Below are 21,051 nucleotides of genomic sequence, written 5' to 3'. Positions count from 1 at the left end.
GGACTCAAACACACATATCACGTAATAATTTTTGCAATATATAAAACCAATAAAGATTAATACTGCAAAATCATCTTCCAAGTAAACTTTAACAATTTAAATAAATAAATCTAAAAACATTGCAAGATGAAAATCGTTGGCAATAGCAATGTGTAATCACAATATACTCCCTTCATCCCTAATTAGATGAGCTATTTGTAGTTTGCACAAATTTTATGGAAAGGAGGAAAGTGGAGTATATTTAAGTATTTTTTACAATTATAGTCTTATGGGCAATAATTAGTAAAATTTAGAAACGTTTTATCTCTTAAACTATACCACGGTTTTTTATAAACTTTATACCGTTGAAAAGCATTTTAAAACACCTACGCAACGAATATAAACATGACTATCAAATTATACATATTTCATATAGTAAAAATAATCAATTAAAAGGATAGTTTTAGAAATACCCCCTTGATTAGTGAAATAGCTCATCTATTGTTGGACAAAACTAAAAACCAAATAGCTCATCTAATTAGGGACGGAGGGAGTAGGTTATTCCAAACCCTAGTTATCCTTCTTAAAACACAAGAATAAATTCTCATAAGAAGTTTCCTAGACATTAAGACCTCTGAAATATTCTTTATCATCCCCGAACTCCTTGTCGTCAACATCCATTAGAACATAAGGTTCATGAAGAAAGGAGTCAATTCCAACAAACCTTCTTGACTGATATCGAAGCAGGGCCTTCTGAATCTCAAGAGTCCTCAAAAAAATAGCCTTTATTTGCTGAACCTCCTTCTTTTTTTCCTTCAACTCTTCAAGAACACCGGAAAACTTATGAAGATTAGAGGGAATAACCCTTGGTTTCTTCATATTCTTCTTTTTTATCTTTAAAGTTGTAGAGGAAGGAGACTTATCTTTTTCCTCCGTGATTGATGGCTTAACAATCATATTAACATCTTTTCTATCAGAAGACATGATGCTTGGAGTCTCCATACAAGTATGGAATTGTGAAAGAAATACACAAATAAAGCTCAACAAGCAATCTTGTGATCAAAAGAGTTTTTTAGGGAAGGAAAAAAGGAATGTCGGGTTATGAAAAGATCAAAAAAAATCCAAAAAAAAGCAAAAAAAAAAAAAAAAAAACTTTCTTTTCCTAAAGCCTGAATTTTGTAAAACTCTTGTCTCTTTGAAGTCAGGCACATGAGACAAGATGCACTTTCAACACAATTAAGCTATGTTGGGGTGAACAATAATCTGTCCACTATACACTTCTATACGGAATTCTTAATACCCTTTTTTCACAGAATGTTTAGACCTTGTTATTTTCTGGAGAGGTCTAATTAATTCTTTAGAAATTAACTTTTTCGGAGAGGAATTGAGTTTTTTACTTACCTCAGATGAATTATACTTTTGAACAAGTTTGAGCTTGTTTGCTAATCGATTTGCTCTCCATTGAAGTTTATTGACATATCTTATTTTATGTTTGTACTTGTAACACTTAGAGAGTTCATGACCCATAAAAGCACAATAAGAACATGTCAATGTGGAGGACGGTTCAGACACCATAGTTGATCATGCTACTAAACAAATTGAGGTGCCTGAAATATGTGAAATAGAATTTTCAGCCGACATGGAAAAATCCACTTTATCCTCCATAGTGGTTGACAAAGTTTCTCCAGGAAGAATATCAAGATTGATGTACGTATTGCTACAATTATCAAAATCAATATTTTCACCAAGGAGTGCAACACTTGACTTTTCATCTTCATCTGAATCATAGTGATCAGACATCTCATCAAGAGTTGCAGCAAGACCTTTGTTCCCAGTGTATTTTCCACGATATGGAAACTCATTAGAAAAATGACCATAACCTTTACACTTGAAGCACTGTGGCATATCCTCATCATCAGTATCGACGGTGTCCTTGTTTTAAGAGGAGTACAGTCATGAGGTTTGACTGATAACCTGGGTTTATCTCTGATGAACCGTTTACTTCTCTTCAAAAGAAAATCCCTAAACTGTCTTGTGATCAGTGAAACTGAGTTGTCAAGATCTTCATCTGATGAATCGTCTCAATAGGATCAATAACAGAGTTGCCAACACTTTTACTTTTATCAAGCAATTTAATGTTCATTTGTGCTTTGAAAGCAATATCCTTCCCAGGTTTGGATGTATTCTCGTGATCAAAGATCTTTAACTTCCAAACAAGAGTATTTCTGGATAAAGTACTAAGTTTATTTCCTTTAATGATGGCATTCTTCTTAGAGTCGTATTTGGATGGCAACGATCTGAGAATTTTCATCACAATGTCCTTTTCAGGAATAGTCTTACCCAACGCAAAAGATGCATTAACAATTTCAGACACTTTGTGATTAAACTCATCAAATGAATCTTCATCAGCCATACGAAGGTTTTCTCAATCAAAATTTAGGTTTTGAAGCCTAGTTTCTTTCTCAGAGGAATTTCCTTCGAATACAGTTTCTAAGATATCCCAAGCTTCTTTAGACTTAGTGCACGTAGTCACATGGTGCTGAAGATCTGGGGTAATGGCATGGATGATAACGTTTAATCTGTCAGAATTTTGCTTTGCAGCGAGAATCTCGGCAGGATCATATACACCAATATCCTTTGGAACGGTTACATCGCCTTCTGTAACAACCGGAGGATCATACTCATCAACTACATGAACCCATGATTGAAAATCACGCTCTTGAAGAAAGGCACACATAGAAATTTTCCACCATAGATAATTCGAGCCATCGAAGACTGGTGGTACATTTATAGAGATTGCGTTTTTGTCCATAAAGTCAGATTGCTACAAACACAGACTTATGAGGTTTTAAACGTGTCTGCCTGCTCTGATACCAATTGGAAAACGGGGGTCTAACAACCACACCCAATATTTCATTTAGGCAATCTGTATGGACTAACTCCAATATATTTCCAAGAGAATCAACTAGACAATCAGAATCAATCAAGAAAAATACATCCAATAGTTATATCTCAATTTATCAAATCAATCTGCAATCCAACAGATAAAAATTTGTGAGCCGGATTAATATGAGAAATAAATTGGATGGTACCAAAGACCAATATCCAAGCGTCAATCAATTTCAATCAACAACCAAAGGTTGAATTCACCAATTGATTGAACTACGCACAACCTGTGATATTTCAATTATATAAAAATATAATGCGAAAAAGAAGTAACATAGACACCAGAAATTTTGTTAACGAGGAAACCACAAATGCAGAAAAACCCCGGGACTAGTCCAGATTTGAACACCACACTGTATTAAGCCGCTACAGACTCTAGCATACTACAAGTTAACTTCGAACTGGATTGTAGTTGAGCCATAACCAATCTCACACTGATTAAGGTACTGTCGCGTTCCTTCCGCCTCTTGAACCACGACAGATTCTATACACTTATTCCCTTAGTTTTTCTCACCCACAACTAAGAGTTGCTACGATCCAAAGTCGAAGACTTGACAAACAAATCTGTTTCACACAGAAAAGTATATTGAATAGATAAATCTGTCTCCCACAGAAGTACCTACGAGTTTTTGTTCCGTCTTTTGATAAACCAAGGTGAACAAGAACCAATTTACACACCGGATCCTAGTAATATCAATCACCTCACAATTATCTTAATCGTATGGTAGCGAAACAAGATATTGTGTAATCACGAACGATGAGACGAAGATGTTTGTGACTACTTTTTATCTTACCTATAAGAGATTAAATATCGAGCAAATATTAGATAAGATAATAGTTAATACGATAGAACAAAGTAAGATCAGAACACACAACTACAGAGAAAATAGTTGGGTCTGGCTTCAGAATCCCAATGAAGTCTTTAAGTCGTTAACCTATAATGGTTTTAGGAAATGTGCCTTCATTTAACTGTACTAAATGTGTACACATGGTTGGCTCAACAATAGTTAACCGAAGTTAGCCATATGAACACTTTCATATCAACCCTGTTCATCTTAATCACAACTAGTTCAAATGACTCAAATGAAACTAGTTATAAAGTTGTTCAATTGTTTATATTCTCATAGAAGTATGCAAGACACAATTGAAGCAAAATCGATTTTGATTCACTCGAACCAATTCATGAACATTATAGCCACGGTTTGCAAAATATTGCATTCCTTATTATAGAAATGTATTTGTTCATGAACAAACCGATTTTAGAACTTAACCCACTCAAGTATGCAAACGGGTACGCATACCTAAGTAGCCGGACTTGGCCTGGGTTCGCCAGTGTGCGAACGGGTACGCATACTGTCGTACATGACCAAACTCAGTTGAATTCCCGGACTTAAACTTTTAAGTCGATACGCATACGAGTATGCATACTAGGTTCCCGGACTTCAACTATCAAACCAGTACGCATACAGGTATCCATAATATGGTTCCCGAACTTGGAATAACTTGCAAAAATTAGCATACAAGTATGCATATTGTTTTATATCCAATCAATGGTTAATCGTTCTAAACTCCGTGTTAATCATTGGAACATTCTTGGAAGACGGGAATAGTTGTCTCACACAAACTATTAGCTTCAAAGCAGATTTCAAGTGATCAATAAATCAACACGAAACATTCCGAGTCTGCATCAAATGACTGTCTCACACAAATCATGTAAGATGTTACCAGGTGATTTTCACATGATCATCTTTTGACTTTCGTCAAGAATAAAGATGAACTTGGTTAAAGTGAAAGCTTACCAACACATATATCGAGAAATATGTAAGCGAGTTAAACTCAGCTCGAAATATCAAATGTGTATAATATAAATTCTATATAGCTATACGACTTTTGTCTCAGTAGGAGATAAAATAGAAATAGATTTCTGAGTGATTGATGAGTTCAAGTCTCCACATATCTTTTGTTGGTGAAGTTCCACAAGCTCCCCTTAGTAGTTCTTCATCTTTAATCGATGAACGTCGTGAAGTCTAAAGCTCAACTACACATTCTGTCCTAATCCGAGACACAGTTAAAAGTAGACTAGAAATTAGAACTTATAGTTTTGGCAACTAAACTTGACAAACAAGCTTTAGATAGAAAAGCTTGCGAGTTCGACCGAGCAGTCCTCTAACACAGGGGCAGTCCATATGGCCATTTGCATGATTGTGTTCCTAATCTCTTCAAGAGTAATAGGATTCAAAATATTTTCATTGTCCTTATTGGTGATACAGCTATCAATGCAATTCAAAAATCTTTTATCTAATAAATCATTAGTGATGGTAGAAATACTTTTGAAATGAGTAACTATCAGGTCTTCAAGAGTGTCTTTATCCTCAGACTATTGACCATCAACAAGTTTTAGAGAATTAATATGGTTGAAGTGCCTTCTACTATTTACATTGGTATGGTAATAGGAAGTGTTTCTGTCAGAGCCCTTAATGAAATCCACTATAGATTTTTGAGCATAAAAAAGTTCCGGAGCTTTTTGAGCTGACTCAAGATTATGTTCAATCACACTAATGGCCTCATTATTCTTAATAAGGATTACTATTCAGGATATTAAGTTGATCCGTTAAGTTATTGACTTTGTGATCAATATTACCATAGTGGGAGATATTCCATTTCTTGAGCTCAAACTTAACATTTCTAAGGCAGTTCACCAAGGTAGATTTAGTGTTTGAAATTCACATTTTTATAGCGATGGAGAATTTCCCGTTGGAGGACGAATACCACCCAAACGATGGAGACTACACTGTTGGCGATCGATTCATTCAGTGTAGACACCATCGCCTATCATTTCTACCGTAGTGACGCGTTCAGTTTACCAGGCCAGCTGGCATGACATATGAGTGGGTAAGCCACCTCCCATAGGAACCGGATTTACTCCCAAAACCTTAGAAATTTTGAGTCTCCAGCATTCAAGTCTAGTATTCCTGATTGAAGAACCTCTGCTCGATTCTGATTTTGGCAATGAAACCAGGTACAATAATTTCATTATATATGACTTACGGTCGATGTGCGGAGAAGAACATTATATGATTGTCTCCGACCACAGCACTTGCTTTCGTGGGGTAATGTCCAGTTTTATTCTACCTGCACAACAACATTTGTGGATAACTTTTTTTTTTGTAACTGAAAATTTGAATTATGGATTAGAAAGAATTTACATTGCGAGCATCCTCCTGAAATTGATGAATGATATCATCTGGAGGGGATGAAAACCAGACACCACTAATAAACTGAGTTCTAGCTAACTTAGACAAATTATATGCTACTTTATTTCTCTCTTTAGGCACATAAGAACATTTCCAAGATGAATGTAATTTAAATAAATACTTGATATCTAGGATTAGGTTGTGTACTCTCCAATCAATATTAAGTGCATCTCCCAAAACTGCATCCACAATAAGCTTTGCGTCTAACTCAAAAATAACTTTCTCCAGCCTTTTTTCTATTGCCCATTGCATTGCTTCCCAAAGTGCTTTACTCTCCGCTTGTTCTGGACTAGTTGCAGTAGTCAGATATATGTATTTAGATCCGTGATGCACACCTGCAAAATCACGACAGATTAGTCCAATGCCACCAGTGTTATTAGCTGAAACAAAAGAACCATCAGAATTTATTTTGAAGAAACCAGGCAAATGAGGTATCCAGTGAATGTTAGTCCCATTCTGAGGGGCAAGAAGTTTGTAGTTTGTAGATGTTTTATGATCCATAATTTCAAATTCTCTTTTGCATCTCTGAATAATGCTTTCTGGAGTAGCTGAGATATTCTTGAAAACTTTATCACACCTGGAATTCCAGAGACACCAAGCTACTATTCCTATCTTGCAGAGATTACTCTCTTGAATCTGTCTATTTATCACTGAGTCAAACCATCCACAGATCCAATCAAATAACATACTACCCTGGCTAATGTGTAAACCCAAAACTGCAAACCAAACTGATTTGGATAAAGGACAGTCAAGGATAGTATGAGATGCAGTTTCAATTTCCTGAGAACAAGAGGGACAATTGAAATTAGCATCTTGAATGACTCCCACCAGAGTGTCTCTTGTTGGAAGAAGCAGCTTGATACATTTCCACATGAATTGTTTGGTTCTTGGAAGTATAGGTAATTTCCACAATTTTTTGAAAATTCTTTGCATTCTTGTACCAACTGAAAAATCTCCATTCCTTTCTTTTAGCATTCTATTATAAGCAGACTTTACTGAGAATCTTCCACTTTTTTAAAGAGTCCATATCAGTTATCTTCTTGATTTTTATGAATAGTGATATTCATAATTAAGGCAACTGATTGTGGATCAAAAAGAGAAAAAAGTAGATCTGAATTCCAGCCTTCACTTGTGGTAGAGAATAGTTGATGAATGTAGATGTAGTTCTGAAAATAAGAGACACATTCTTTTGGCTTTGGAGGATAGTTAAGTTCAGGAATCCATTTGTGTTACCATATCTTGATTTTCTGACCATTTCCAACACACCAGCAGGCATGTGTTTTGATGAAAGGTAGTTCAGAACTTATGTTTTTCCATGACCAAGTTGAGTTGTCAGATTCTTTAGAATTGAAGATATCACCATCATGATAATACTTGGCCTGGAGAGATGCTGAACAAATTGAGGTAGAGTCAGTACAGAGTTTCCAGACTGATTTTGCAAGGAGTTCTCTATTGAACAGCTGTAAATCTCTGAAGCCATGCCCACCTTCTTCTTTTGCATTATTTACATTCCTCCAACTAATATACTGTTTACCTTTGTTGGAATTCTTATTTCTCCAGAATTTTTGCTGTAATGAATTAAGTTGATCAATAGTGTTGTCTGGCAACTTAAAACTTATCATATGATGTACTGGAACTGCATTGGTAACATTTTTGATCATCACTCCTCTTCCTTCCTCAGACATATTGGAGCCATTCCATCTTGAGATCCTGCATTCCATTTTTGTGATGATATTGGAGAAGGGAATCTTCTTATTTCTACCAACAAAGAAGGGGAGACCTAAATATTTTTCTTCTTCAATGTTTAATTATCTAACTTGAAGCAATCCACTGATTAGATGACAAGAGAGTGGACTCATATTGTTACTGAAGTAGACTTCAGATTTAGAAAAATTAATAAGCTGCCCAGAGCAAGCACTGAAATCTTGAATTAGCTGGAGAAGCTTGTTAGTTTGCATCTAATTAGATTTACAAAATAGTAGGCAGTCATCTGCAAATAACAAGTGATTAATTTTAGGAGCATTTCTTGAGATCTTCATACCTGTCAACATGTTTATGTTTTCATTATGATACACCTGTCTAGAGAAAGCTTCCATTGCAAGAATGAAAAGATAAGGAGAAAGAGGATCTCCTTGTCTAATTCCTCTTGTTGGTTTGAAAGCCATAGTGGGAGAACCATTCACCAGAATTTCCACCTGAGTAGTACTTATACATTGCATGATGAGATGACAGAACTTCTTACAGAAACCAAATTTTTTAAGCACATATGTAAGGAAGGACCATTCTAGTCTGTCAAATGCTTTTGACATGTCCATCTTAAGAGAAAGATGTCCCATTTTTCCTATTTTCCTCTCTATTGCTTTCACAAGCTCATGGACTAAACAAATATTTTCAGAAATTAATCTTCCAGGCACATATGCAGATTGCATTGGTGAAATAATCTTGGCCAAGTGTTTTTTGAGCCTGAGAGCAATAATCTTTGAAATAAGCTTGTATATAGTGTTTCATAAAGCAATGGTCCTGAAATCTTCTGGATTATGAGATGATGAAGTTTTAGGGATTAAGGTGATTTTTGTGCTATTAAGTTTCTTTAGAAGAAAGCCTGAACTGAAGAAAGATTGAACTGTTTTACATACATCCTCTTGAACTAGTTGCCACTGAGATTGGTAAAACCCTGGAGGAAAACCATCTGGACCTGGAGAAGTCCAAGGATCCATTAAATTTAGAGCTTGATGAATTTCATGTGAAGTTGGAATGGAGACAAGAGCTGCATTTTCTTCATCTGAAATACAAGAGAGGATATGCTGCAAAAAAGCTTCACTGTCAGCTGGATTTGATGTTGTACTTATTCTCTTGAAATGTGAAACTATCAGATCTTCTATAGAGTTTTTGTCTTGACACCATGACCCATCTGGGGCTTGTAAAGAATCTATTCTATTTCTGACTCTTCTCTGATTAGATCTTATATGATTTTTTTTTGAATTCCTATGCATATCATTATAGTAATGATCTTTGGATTTCTGTTTATAAGAAGAAGGTTGAATTTCATTTAAAGAATCAATTTTCTTCTCAAGATTCAAGACCTCATCACTGTTACTTCCTTGGATATCTGTGAACTGAATTTGAGCAATTTGTTGTTGAAGATCAATGATTCTTCCCTGAATATTCCCATAGATATTTTTACTTCATTTTGACAAATTATGTCTAGTATTGGACAGTTTGTCATTCATGACAAAAGCTGAAGAGCCTATAGCATTAGAAACCTAAGCATTTTTTATTTCATTTATACAAGTCTCATTTTGAAGCCAGTTCTCAAAAAATTTCCATGTTCTTCTTGAGCCTGAAAAATTAATATACAAAGACAAGATAATAGGAGCATGGTCCGAGCCTCTAATAGGAAGATGGAGTAATCTAGAGTCTGGAAAATTAATGAGCCAATCATTATTAACTAGAGATCTATCTAGTCTAGATTTGATTATACCGGTTCCATGACTATTACTAGTCCATGTAAAAGGGTTACCATTACATCCCAAATCATGAAGTTCAACTTCTTTAATAATATCAATAGCATCATCAGAAGTAGGATCAGTGTTAGTGTTTCTCTCAGTATGATCAAAAGTTATGTTTAAATCTCCCATGAGAACCCAGGGAATCTTTACCACTTTACTAAGTTTCTAATATAACCCCATTGAGATAACTGGTCTTCTCTATAAGGAGTGTCATAGACACACGAGAGAAAGCATTCTCCTCTAGCAGGGTCATTAGTAACAAGAGCATGAAACATGTTGGATGAGGCATTGACAATTTCTAGAGAGAAACCATCTTTCCACAAGAGAATTATTCCCCCAACTTGACCAATGGAAGGGACATGAGCTTTGTTGGGCATTTTAAGACAGTTTGTAAGTTTCAGGATTCTATCATCGTTAATCTTTGTTTCACATAATAAGATGATGTCTGGAGAATGAAGATTGATAAGGTGCAACATATGATCTCTAGTTTCTTTACCTAGGAATCCTTGGCAGTTCCAACTCAATATTTTCATGATGGAAAAAGTCTAGAAACATAAAACTTGATACTCAAGTTTTTGTAAGGATCTAAAACATGCAGACTAATAAAACAGGTAGAATAACAATTAATGTTTGTATAACTATAGGTATAGTAGAGAGTCGAGAAGAAAAAAAAAATACTAAGAAGTAGAAATTACCAGATTAGAGTTTGTCTCGTTCATCTCATGAGAAGTCTCCTCTAATTCTTTTGCTCCTTCCTCAACCAAGTCGTGTTCCATTTCATCAGCCTATGTTGAAGAATGTTTGTTACCAGGGATATTTTCCATATTGTTTTCATCCACTTCATCAGAGTCATTGTCCTCCTGTATGGCTCTTTTGTTGCTTCTACTAACCTCTTGCTCTTTCGATTCTTCTTCTTTTTGGATACGGCAAGCTTCAACAATATTTTGAATCAGTTGATCCAAATCTTCAATGATTTCTACCCCATAAGCAGTAGCCAGTTCATGAATGTAGGCTATATATTCCTCATTGGTGTATCCCCTTATCCTGAGTTCATCAGCTACAGTTTCACATTCTTCTTCTTTATGATCAGTGGTAAAACATTTGGGGAATAAAGAGTGAGGTTGTTTTTCTCAGTGAAAGCGAATCCACGTTACTCCACCAGCAACATTATTCCACCATCCTCCTCTATGGAGGGTTTAGATAAATCGATTTTGATCCTAGCTGTTATAGTGCTGCCATAAACTTGAGTGCAGTCTTCTGGGTCAGTCCAAACCTTAGTACCTAGCTCCTCTATAGCTTCATCAACTATTTCCTTAGAATGATGTTCTTGTAAAAGATTTTTAAATTGCACATTCCACTCTTGATGAGAGAAGACCCATTGATCAACAGGGTTAGAAGGGTCATATTTTAAGAGATTCAAATGGCTTTTCAAAGCGTTCCACAGACTTTTCTTGAGAATGGTATTCATGACTTCTTCAGAATGAAACTTGAAAAGATAAATATTCCTCCCAATGGCTCGCACCTCTTTTGTTCTATATTTGTTCCAAACTTTCTGCACTTCCTTCCTTACATCTTCAGTATCAAAGTTATCTTTTGTGAAAAGCTTACCAATAAGGGTGATGTTATGGTTTTTTGCGATTTTGACAAAAACAGATTTGGTACCAACTGCTCTTCTCATCTGTCTAGCACAGATGTCTCTTATTTGAGTATTCTGCATCTTTCCCGTGATAGCAGTGATTTGATTGTTAGAGGAAGAATCCATGTTGTCTGCTGGGAAAAGGTGCGTAAAGATATTTTCAGAGTAACAGTATGAGGGGATACAGTTTGCTAGGGTTTGGGATATTATGATATAAAGAGAATAACGACAGCTCAAATAAATATAATTAGTTATACCAGAATTATTCTTTTCTTTAAGATGATTAAAGAAAATATCTTCTTTAAGAGGTGAGAAATATTGTTTAGAAGGAAAGTTGACTATCTTCTGAGAAGAATACAGATGAGTAATATAGATCCTTTCATTACAGAGAGTAATAGGGGGAAAGTTAAATAATTTGAATTTCAAATTATTAACTTGGATAGACTCAGTAACAGACACCGATTTGATTGAACTTGGATCGAAAACAACATTTAGATCATAAACATGATGAAGAAAATAATACTGGTTCATACTGATTAGGAACTCTTCAACATTTGAGGCTAGCAATACTGCTGAAAAAGCTGATGAAATGGCGATACTTGGTTGTAACAATATAGTTAAAAGGAGGAGACTGTTGAACATAGAGGTCCAACACTGAATGCTTCCCATGATTTGATGAACAACGAGACCTGCAGTTACCAAAACATAGTAAAGATTAAAAGATATTTAGGAGGAAGATTTAGAACAATTGAGAAAAAATAATAATGAAAACAGGCAACAAGTAAGACTAGGATATTATGAGAGCAAACCTAATATTAAAACCAAAAAGAAAAGAGATAGAAACAAAGTAAACTAATAGGATGAAACAGTCATCAAGATCTAACAGAGAAAAAGACGAAAAAATTAATCAGGAAGATTATAGCATGAGATAATGGTGAAGAAATAATTCTCCCAATTGACTCATTTTTCCCAATTTTCTTGGTATACTGGAAGGTTTTCCATTGATTCTTGTTACATTTGTGGATAACTTGATATTGTTTATTTCTCCCAATAACATAAACTAAACTCATTTATTTTATTATCTTTTCTCAATGGATGTTTTAACATTACTTATTAAGCATAAACAGGGACACCAAAAATTCCAAGAAAAACTAAAAGTTTGGACACTAAAATACCGTGTGCGATCGCATGTCACCTACTCCAAAAGTACTAGTTCCACCCACACGGCCACACTAAACAAATAACAACTAGTACAATAAAAAATTTAAATAAGGAGGCAAATGAATCAAAACTGATAGCCGTTCCTACCCCCATGTTCAGGTGGGTGCAGAATTGGCAAAAATCTCTAGATTTGTTCCGCTAATTCAGAGAACTTGTATCTTTTTCCCCCTCTTATCTTTAATGTTGCGTCTGTTGGTTCTTCGGATTACTAATTTTAAATGAAAAGTGAATGGAAAGAAAAATGAAAGTCAAGATCAAAGTCAAACGAGGTGTAACCTTAATAGGGTTCAACGAATGATTTTTACTGAATGCCCGTTTAGTAATGGTATTTTAATGTTAATTAATCATGGGTAGTTGAGTATGACCCGTCAAATCTTGATTAGTTCTCAGGGTATCATACTTTTATCACACTTTTGATCAACAACAAATATTTTCTTAGAAAAACAAGAAAACAAACCCTAGTCCAATACAAACATCACACCACTCAAGTGATAATGATATTTTGACTTATCTTGATTCATTCCGTTAGCCAGCAAGATTGTTATTCTCTGTTCTCATTTTGAAAAGAATAGACTAATGCCTTAGCTTTTGTAACAAACAAATGTGCATTCATGCAATTAGCGTATAGGAATCAACAAAAAAGTCTTCGATAAGAAGCATCATCAAGGAAAGGAAACGATAGAATCTTGACTAGACATTGGACCAGAATTCGCCAATAGCAGCAGCATTTACAAACAACTTTCTATTGGCCAATTTAAATGCTTTCATGCAAAAGATTCATTTTGACCCTAATTTGATTTCACTGTTGATTCATTGTTTCATTTGACTGCAACATAACACTAAGGCTCTTAGAGAAGGAAGGGCCTGGTCGATTAGGGTTTCAAGCAATCAAGCTTCTGCAGACTCCGCTACCCGCTTACCCATATATCGACACCCAATGCAGCCTCATATTCATGACCCCCCCCCCCCCCCCCCCCCCCCCCAGTCCCGATACAAGAATGATTTTATGATTTTATCCATGATTCTAAGTTTCTCTGGACATGAGAACATGTCTTCGAACTTTGATGTATATACTGTACATGTATATACTGTATACATGATTCTAAAAATCTCTGAACAAAAGAACATGTCATCGCACTTGGTAAATAGTCCGCATGAAGACATGAATCTGACTAGTAACTGAATGCCATTCTGAGCTCGGATAAACCATAGCATTAGAGTTAGATTTTAGTGCTGAGTTTGAGATAGTTCAGAAGACTAGTTCAAAAGTTCGGGGGAAATGCCCCCCACCCCACATACAAGAACGATTTTACCCATGATTTTATGTTTCTGTAGCAAATACTCCACACGATGATGTGAATCTGATTAGTAAATGCCATCTCGGTCGGGTGAACAATTTATTTCATACAATGTATTTCAAAGATAAAGTGAAGTTTAAATGTGACCATTCGAGGAATAATGGCAAATCCACCATAATGGGCCAAACAATATATGTCTAAGCATCAAAAGCCTCTTGAGCAAATTGTACCACAATAAAAACCATAAATGTGTAGCTTAAAGTGAGGCAAAGAAACTTATTATCTCTTCATTGGCCATTTTTCACTAGTAAAGAGTATGGGAACATAAAGAAGAATCAGATAACACAAACTAGATGTTTTAGGTACAAACATGCCTCAAATTTGCACAGATCCTAATGGGCTGATGCGTCAAAATGGTAGCGCAACAAAAAATTCCATACACAACCCTGCAATCCAAGTGTTGACAATTCAGATTAACCAGGAAACACCATTCCAGAAATCCAACACCAACCTATCATTCTTCACTAATCTATCGTCACTATAATTCATGTAAGATTTCTTGTATCAAACCATATATAATAGTATGAAAGTAAAGCAGGTTTAAAGATGACCCAATATGTTGCAAGAAATAAATAATAATTTATCATAGTAATAAAGGATTCAGTCTTCACATAGAGTGGGATGTCTAAGAAATCTATTATGCTAATCGGATATTTCAAAGACAGGACCTCTTTTAACCAAGAGAAGTCGGCAGTGTCCGCTCTCCTGTCTATTGAAGCATATTTGCTGATAGGTAAGGGTGCTACATAATCCTCTCATCCTTTCTCTTACTCGTGGACAGAAAAGACAAGTTTCTTAGTGTGAGCTCTAACTGGTGAACAGAAGAGCATACAGTTAAAACATTTAACTGATATTTGGTAGCTGCTTATGATCATGATTATAAATCGAATAGCACATCATAAACTAGTGTTTTCTCAAAATAACTGGTAACAAGTTTACCACCTCACCAGCAGAATAAAGCAAAAAACCTCCTTCCTTTTCTAATTTTTCTCAGCAAATTGCCACAGAGACTTGCTGTAAAACCAAAATTTCCTACTTCATCATTGGATTTCGTTTCCATGATACTCCAGCAACCGAATGCCATCTCAGCTTGGTAAAACATAGCATGAAGACGTATCATAGCATTAGTGAGAAAATTCAAAAGACTAGTTGAAAAGTTCGGGGGAAATGAGCCCCCCACATATACAGGAATGGTTTTTATCCTTGATTCTATGTTTCTCTGAACATAAGAACATGTCATCGAACTTCGATTTATATACATGATACTAAGTTTCTCTAAACATGAGAACGTGCCATCGAACTTGTCAAATAATTTACATGATGACGTAAATCAAACTAGTAACTGAATGCCATCTCGGCCAGGGTAAACTATACTAGCCATAAGAAAACTAACAGAAATAACTCACACTAAAGACACACAAGTATTAAAGTTCATACAATATATAAAATGAAATGTGGTTAATCTGAGCAATAATAGCAACTCCACCATAATGGAGCAAACAATATGCCTAAGCATCCTTTTCAGCAAATTGAACCACAACCATAACCAAAACCACAAATGTGTAGCTTCCAATCAGCGTAGAAACTTATTACTTCTTCTGTGGCCATTTTTCACTGGTAAAGAGTATGGACATAAAGAAAAATCAAGCCAATTCACGAGCAAAATGGTAGTACGAAAACAACGCAGGTTCTAAGATGACCCAGTATGTTGGTATGCAAGAAATAAATAATAATATATCATAGTAATACAGGATGCAGTCTTCACATAATAATATATCATAGTAATACAGGATGCAGTTAATAATAATATATCATAATATTCTAGCTATTCTCAAAGACAAGGACCACTTCTAACCAACAGAATCAGCAGTGTGTGCTCTCCTGTCTATTGAAGCATATTTGCTGATAGCTAAAGGTGCTACATAATCCTCTCATCCGTACTCTTACTCGTGGACAGAAAGATAAGCCCATTTAACTAAAAATGCAGAGAAATCGTTACATATGAAAGCACATATTGGCGTGAGATCGGACTGGTGAACAGAAGAGGCATAGAGTTAAAACATTTAACTAACACAAAATGACTGATCACAAGTTTATTTTTAAGCAAAACACCTCACCAGCACAATAAAGCAAAGAACCTCCTGACTTTGCTAATTTTTCTCAGCAAATTGCCATAAAAATAAGACTTGCTGTAATTCCAAAATTACCTACTTCATCTTTTGATTTCGTTTTCATTGTGAGAGTAAAGACAAATGAAACGAACTCTGCTAAAACTTCAGACTGTTTCAGACTTATGTGTAAGAAAATGTAGTAAACAATGAAGTTTCTGGTGAGCTAATGTGTCGACCTAAATCGGGAAGCTTGCAGAACTTGTTCAAATTTAATTAAAGGGTTTCTGAAACCAATCCCGTGATTACACAAACATAACCAAATCCACAAATTCCTAACTAGATCCTAAAATTTCATACCATACTGATAAACCCTAACATTTCATAGCCAACAATTAAGCAGTGAGTTACCAAAATTTAAACCAATTCCGTGGCAAGACAAATGGAACCAAAGCCACAAATTAACAATTTAAACCCTAATATTTCATATCATGCTCATAAACCCTAGTATTTTAGAGCCAACAATTCAACAGTAGATTATCAAAATTAAGCATTAAATTTAAACCAGTTCCATGATTACCCATTACAATCTTAACCAAAACAAAAAACATAAATCCCAAATTTAACATCTTCAAAATTTAATACGACAATAATAAAAAAAAAAAAAACCCTAATTCACCACAAGTTTCAGAACAGAAGAACTTACAGAGGGAGAACCTGAGGCATCTATTTCCTCTTAAACATCTCATCAGGAACCTTTCTAAGCTGACCTTTATTCTTACTCTTAGAAATCTTCTTCAAAGTCTTTGGATTAGTAATCTTCTGAATTTTAGTACCAGTCCTCAATATATTCTCTTGTTTCTTCTTCTCTCTTTCTTCTCTTTTCAATCTCTTATCAATCTTATTATTCTTAATCTCTAGTTTCAATTCATCAACTCTTGATTTAAATGCCTTTTTAATCTCTTTCTCCTTCATCCTCTCATCAAATGTTCTTGGATTCACTTTGATATTCATAGCTGATGCTCTTTTAGTTCTTGGTTGTTTCCATTTACGACCTGATACTCTTCCTGCTATTACTCCATCGTAGGTTGGTTTACCTTCAGATGATGAGATTGCAGTGCGCTTTGCTGATGGTTCAACTTCATCGTCAACATCCATTGATGTGTTGGTAAAGGTGAATTCGAGCTCTTCTTCATCTGATCTCTTTCTTTTGTTTCTAGTCCCGCCGAGGCCTTCGTCTAAGCGCCGGAAATCAATAGTACAGGCCATCGCTACTGAGGAAGAGATTTTCAGAGAAGAGGAAAGACGAAAAAAAAAGGAGTGAAGGTTGGAGGAAGAATTGAGGTTTAAAGGAGGAGTTGGTGATTTAGGGCACAATTGTTATGGGTTCATTTTTATAAATGGGCCTGTCCGTTAGTTCTTAAACTTCGATTTGGGCAACACCTCAAATATCGAGTAAGCCCGAATAGACTCTAGATGCATGCGCCTGCCCAATGCACCAATCAACAAAATATCTAGTAGCCCAGTATCGTATTCCCTTTGTTTGTGCAAAAGTGATAGTACACTTTCGCAGAAACTGAGGTGGTATAACATAAATTTGTAATTCCTTTTAAAGCAATGTGTATCATCAAATGTGGCTAATTTTAACTTCCAGATAATAATCTAAGACTGTCTGTTTATTACAACGAATGTTAGCTGTCATAACTGTTTCTGTTATAGTCTGTGTAGGATTACTACACGTGTATGGCTTACATTCTTTTCTGTTATTTCATCTTTATATCTCCTTGTATTTAATGTCCTTTATGGACACCTCTGTAGCTTAATGAAGAATTCTAGTTACTAGCTTTGTCTGTATTACTATGGTATCATTTGGAAAAATCGATCCGATCTCGTTATCTGCTGCTCGATTCTGATCTTCATCATCTTCTTCTATTCTCTTCATCTAATTTTCTTATTCATTCAAATCTTCTGAGTTTCTTCTTATAGCCATCATACTTTCATATCTAGATCTGTTAGAGCACTGCTCGGTAGAATTCGCAAGCATTGCTATCTCAAGCTTGTTTGTCAAGTTTAGTTGATCAAAATTGTAGTCTTGATTTCTAGTCTACTTATATCTATGTAACAGATTAGGATTGAATGTGTAGTTGAGATTTAGACTTCACATCGTTCATCGGTTGATGACAAAGATCTACTGAGGAGAGCTTAGAGGAACTTCATCAACAAAAGGTATGTTGAGACTAAAACTTATCTATCACTCAAAAGTCCATTCTATTCAATCTTCAAATAAGACTAAGTTGTATAGATATATACACTTTTATATTATATACATTTGCCATTTCGAGCTGAGTTTATCTTGGTTATTTATTTCTCGAAATATGTGTGGGAAGCTTTTTGCTTTAACTATGTTCATCATTATTCTTGACGGGTTTAGTTAGAAATAATTTATTTGTTAGAAATAAAATATTATGGTCAAAATATGATCATGTGAAAATTGCCTTGAATCATCTTATCTAATTTGTGTGAGACAATCATTTGATGTCGACTTGGAAACTTTCGTATTAATTATTCGATCAATTTAAAATTACTTGAAGCTAATAGTTTGTGTGAGACGGTTATTGTCGACTTCTAAGAATGTTTCAATGATTGAAATAGGAGTTTAGAACAATTAACCATGTCTGGATACAACACGGTATGCATACCTAGTATGCGAACTGTATTGTTATTACTCAGGTCCGGGAACCTTGTTTATATACCTAGTATGCGAACGGTTCAACCTGAGTTAGGTTCGGGATAGTTGTTTGCATACATGGTTTACGAACGGCTGGACAAGGCCAAGGTCCGGATTTGTTATTTGCATACCTGGTTTGCGAACACAATGGTTTAAGTTCTAAAATCGGTTAAGTATGATTTTCATACTCATGAACTAAACATTTATGAATTAAGGAATGCAATCTTTGCAAACCGTGGCTTAATGTTCATGAATTGATTCTTGTATAAGTACTTTGTATAATTACGAATCAATCCGATTTTGTTTCAATTGGTTCATATATATGTCTATGAGATAGTGAATAATTGAACAACTCTATCTGAAACACAATTATATTCATTTGATTACCTTTCATAATTGATCGATCATCATATTTGATCTAGAAGTGTTAGATGAATGTGGTTAAGACAAAAGTGTTCATATGGATAACTTCGGTTAACTGTTATTGAGTCAACTCAATATGCACATTTAGGTACGGTTACCCATATCTAAATGAAGGTATATTTCGTTTGTGTGAAACAAGCTAAAACCATCTAACGGTGGAGATTGATTGCTTTATTTTAAAGCAGATTTAGCGTAAATCTTATATTAGGAGTTCATCTAATGGTGAACATTGAATGCATTGTTACTAAGTTATCTTAGCTTTGACTATAAGCAAACCCTGATGTTAGAGCACTACTCGGCCGAACTCGCAAGCTTTGCTATCTCAATCTTGTTTATCAAGTTTAGTTGAGCAAAACTATAGTCTTGATTTCTAATCTACTTATAGCCATGTCTTGGATTAGGATAGAATGTGTAGTTGATCTTTAGACTTCACTCGTTCATCGAATGAAGACGAAGATCTACTGAGGAGAGCTTGGAGGAACTTCATCAACAAAAGGTATGTGGAGACTAAAACTTATCTATCACTCAGAAATCTGTTCTATTCTATCTCCTAATCAGACTAAGTCATATAACTATATAGAATATTGATATTATACACATTTGATATTTCGAGTCGAGTTTATCTCGCTTATATATTTATCGAAATATGTTTTGGAAGCTTTTTTCTTTAACTGCGTTCATCATATTCTTGACTAAATAATAAGTCAAAAAATGATCATGTAGAAATTTCCTTGTAACATCTTACATATATGTGTGAGACAATCATTTGATGTCGACTCAGAAAGTTTCATATTGATCATTCGATCACTTGAAAATTACTTATAAGCTAATAGTTTGTGTGAGACAACTATTGTCGTCTAAGGATGTTTCAATGATTGAAATAAGAGTTTAGAACAAAAAATTTTGTATGGATACAACACAGTACGCGTACCTAGTATGCAAACTATTTTGGTATGATTCAGGTCCGTGAACCTTGTTTGCACACCTAGTATGCAAACAGTTTTAACTGTTAAAGTCAGAAAACCTTGTTTGCATACTAGCTAGCGAACGGTCCTACCTGAGTTAGGTCCGGGACGGCTGTGTGCATACTCATTTGCAAACGGCTGGACAAGACCAAATTCCGAAAGCTATAGTTTGCATACCTGTTTACAAACTTAGTGGTTAAAGTTCTAAAATTGGTTAAACTTAGTGATTATAGTTTGCGTACCTGTTTAAATTTATGAATTAAGGAATGCAATCTTTACAAACCGTGGCTTAATGTTCATGAATTGATTCTTACTAATCAATCCGATTTTGATTCAATTGGTTCATATATATTTATGTGAAAAAGTGAACAATTGAACAACTCCATTTGAAACACAATTAGATTCATTTGATTATCTATCATGATTTATTGATCATCATAGTTGATCTAGAGGTATTAGATGAACGTGATTAAGAAAAAAATGTTCACATGGATAACTTCAGTTAAATAGTTATTGAGCAAACTCAATATACACGTTTAGGTGGGTTACCCATATCTAAATGAAGGTATATTTCATTTATGTGTAGCAAGCTAAGACCATCTAACAGTGGAGAGATATTTCTTTGGTTTTAAGCAGACTTAGCTTCAATCTTAAATCAGGTTTTCATCTAATGGTGGATATTGAATGTCGTTGTTACTAACCTATCTTAGCTTTGATTGAAAGCAAACCCTGATTTGAAAGACTATATAAGGGAGAAATTTAGTGTTGTTATCTCAAGCTTGTTTGTCAAGTTTAGCTGATCAAAAGAAGTTTCATACACAATCAATGGAACTTCCACTTATTCCATGTTTTTATTGTCATTTTCTTGAACAGCCGAACTCTTCTCTTCAATTTGTATGTCATTCTTCTCTTTTACTATTCCAA

At 34.9% G+C, this 21,051-nt stretch overlaps 1 protein-coding gene across 2 annotated transcripts; it reads right to left on the bottom strand.

Annotated features, from left to right (window-relative positions):
- Nucleotides 1-13,948: 13,948 nt before the first annotated feature.
- On the bottom strand, nucleotides 13,949-17,341 carry LOC113281156. 2 transcript variants are annotated; one of them, XM_026529814.1, is made up of 2 exons: nucleotides 16,718-17,341; nucleotides 13,949-14,289 (listed from the first exon to the last, which is right to left on the bottom strand). In XM_026529814.1, exon 1 carries the CDS (start codon nucleotides 17,278-17,280, stop codon nucleotides 16,738-16,740), a length of 543 nt encoding a protein of 180 aa, XP_026385599.1. In that variant the 5' UTR covers nucleotides 17,281-17,341; the 3' UTR covers nucleotides 13,949-14,289; nucleotides 16,718-16,737. The 2 variants fall into 2 exon arrangements, with proteins under 2 accessions (XP_026385599.1, XP_026385600.1); XM_026529815.1 differs by lacking the exon at nucleotides 13,949-14,289 and adding an exon at nucleotides 15,268-15,517.
- Between the last annotated feature and the right edge of the window lie 3,710 nt (nucleotides 17,342-21,051).

This window comes from Papaver somniferum, chromosome 5 (assembly GCF_003573695.1).
Source record: "Papaver somniferum cultivar HN1 chromosome 5, ASM357369v1, whole genome shotgun sequence".
NCBI lineage: Eukaryota > Viridiplantae > Streptophyta > Magnoliopsida > Ranunculales > Papaveraceae > Papaver > Papaver somniferum.
Note: the sequence above shows the minus strand (reverse complement) of the source record. Positions and strands in the feature narration are given on the sequence as shown.

Excerpts from the sequence above, each read along its gene's own strand:
- LOC113281156 (XM_026529814.1), bottom strand. The coding sequence starts at position 17,280 with ATGGCCTGTACTATTGATTTCCGGCGCTTAGACGAAGGCCTCGGCGGG.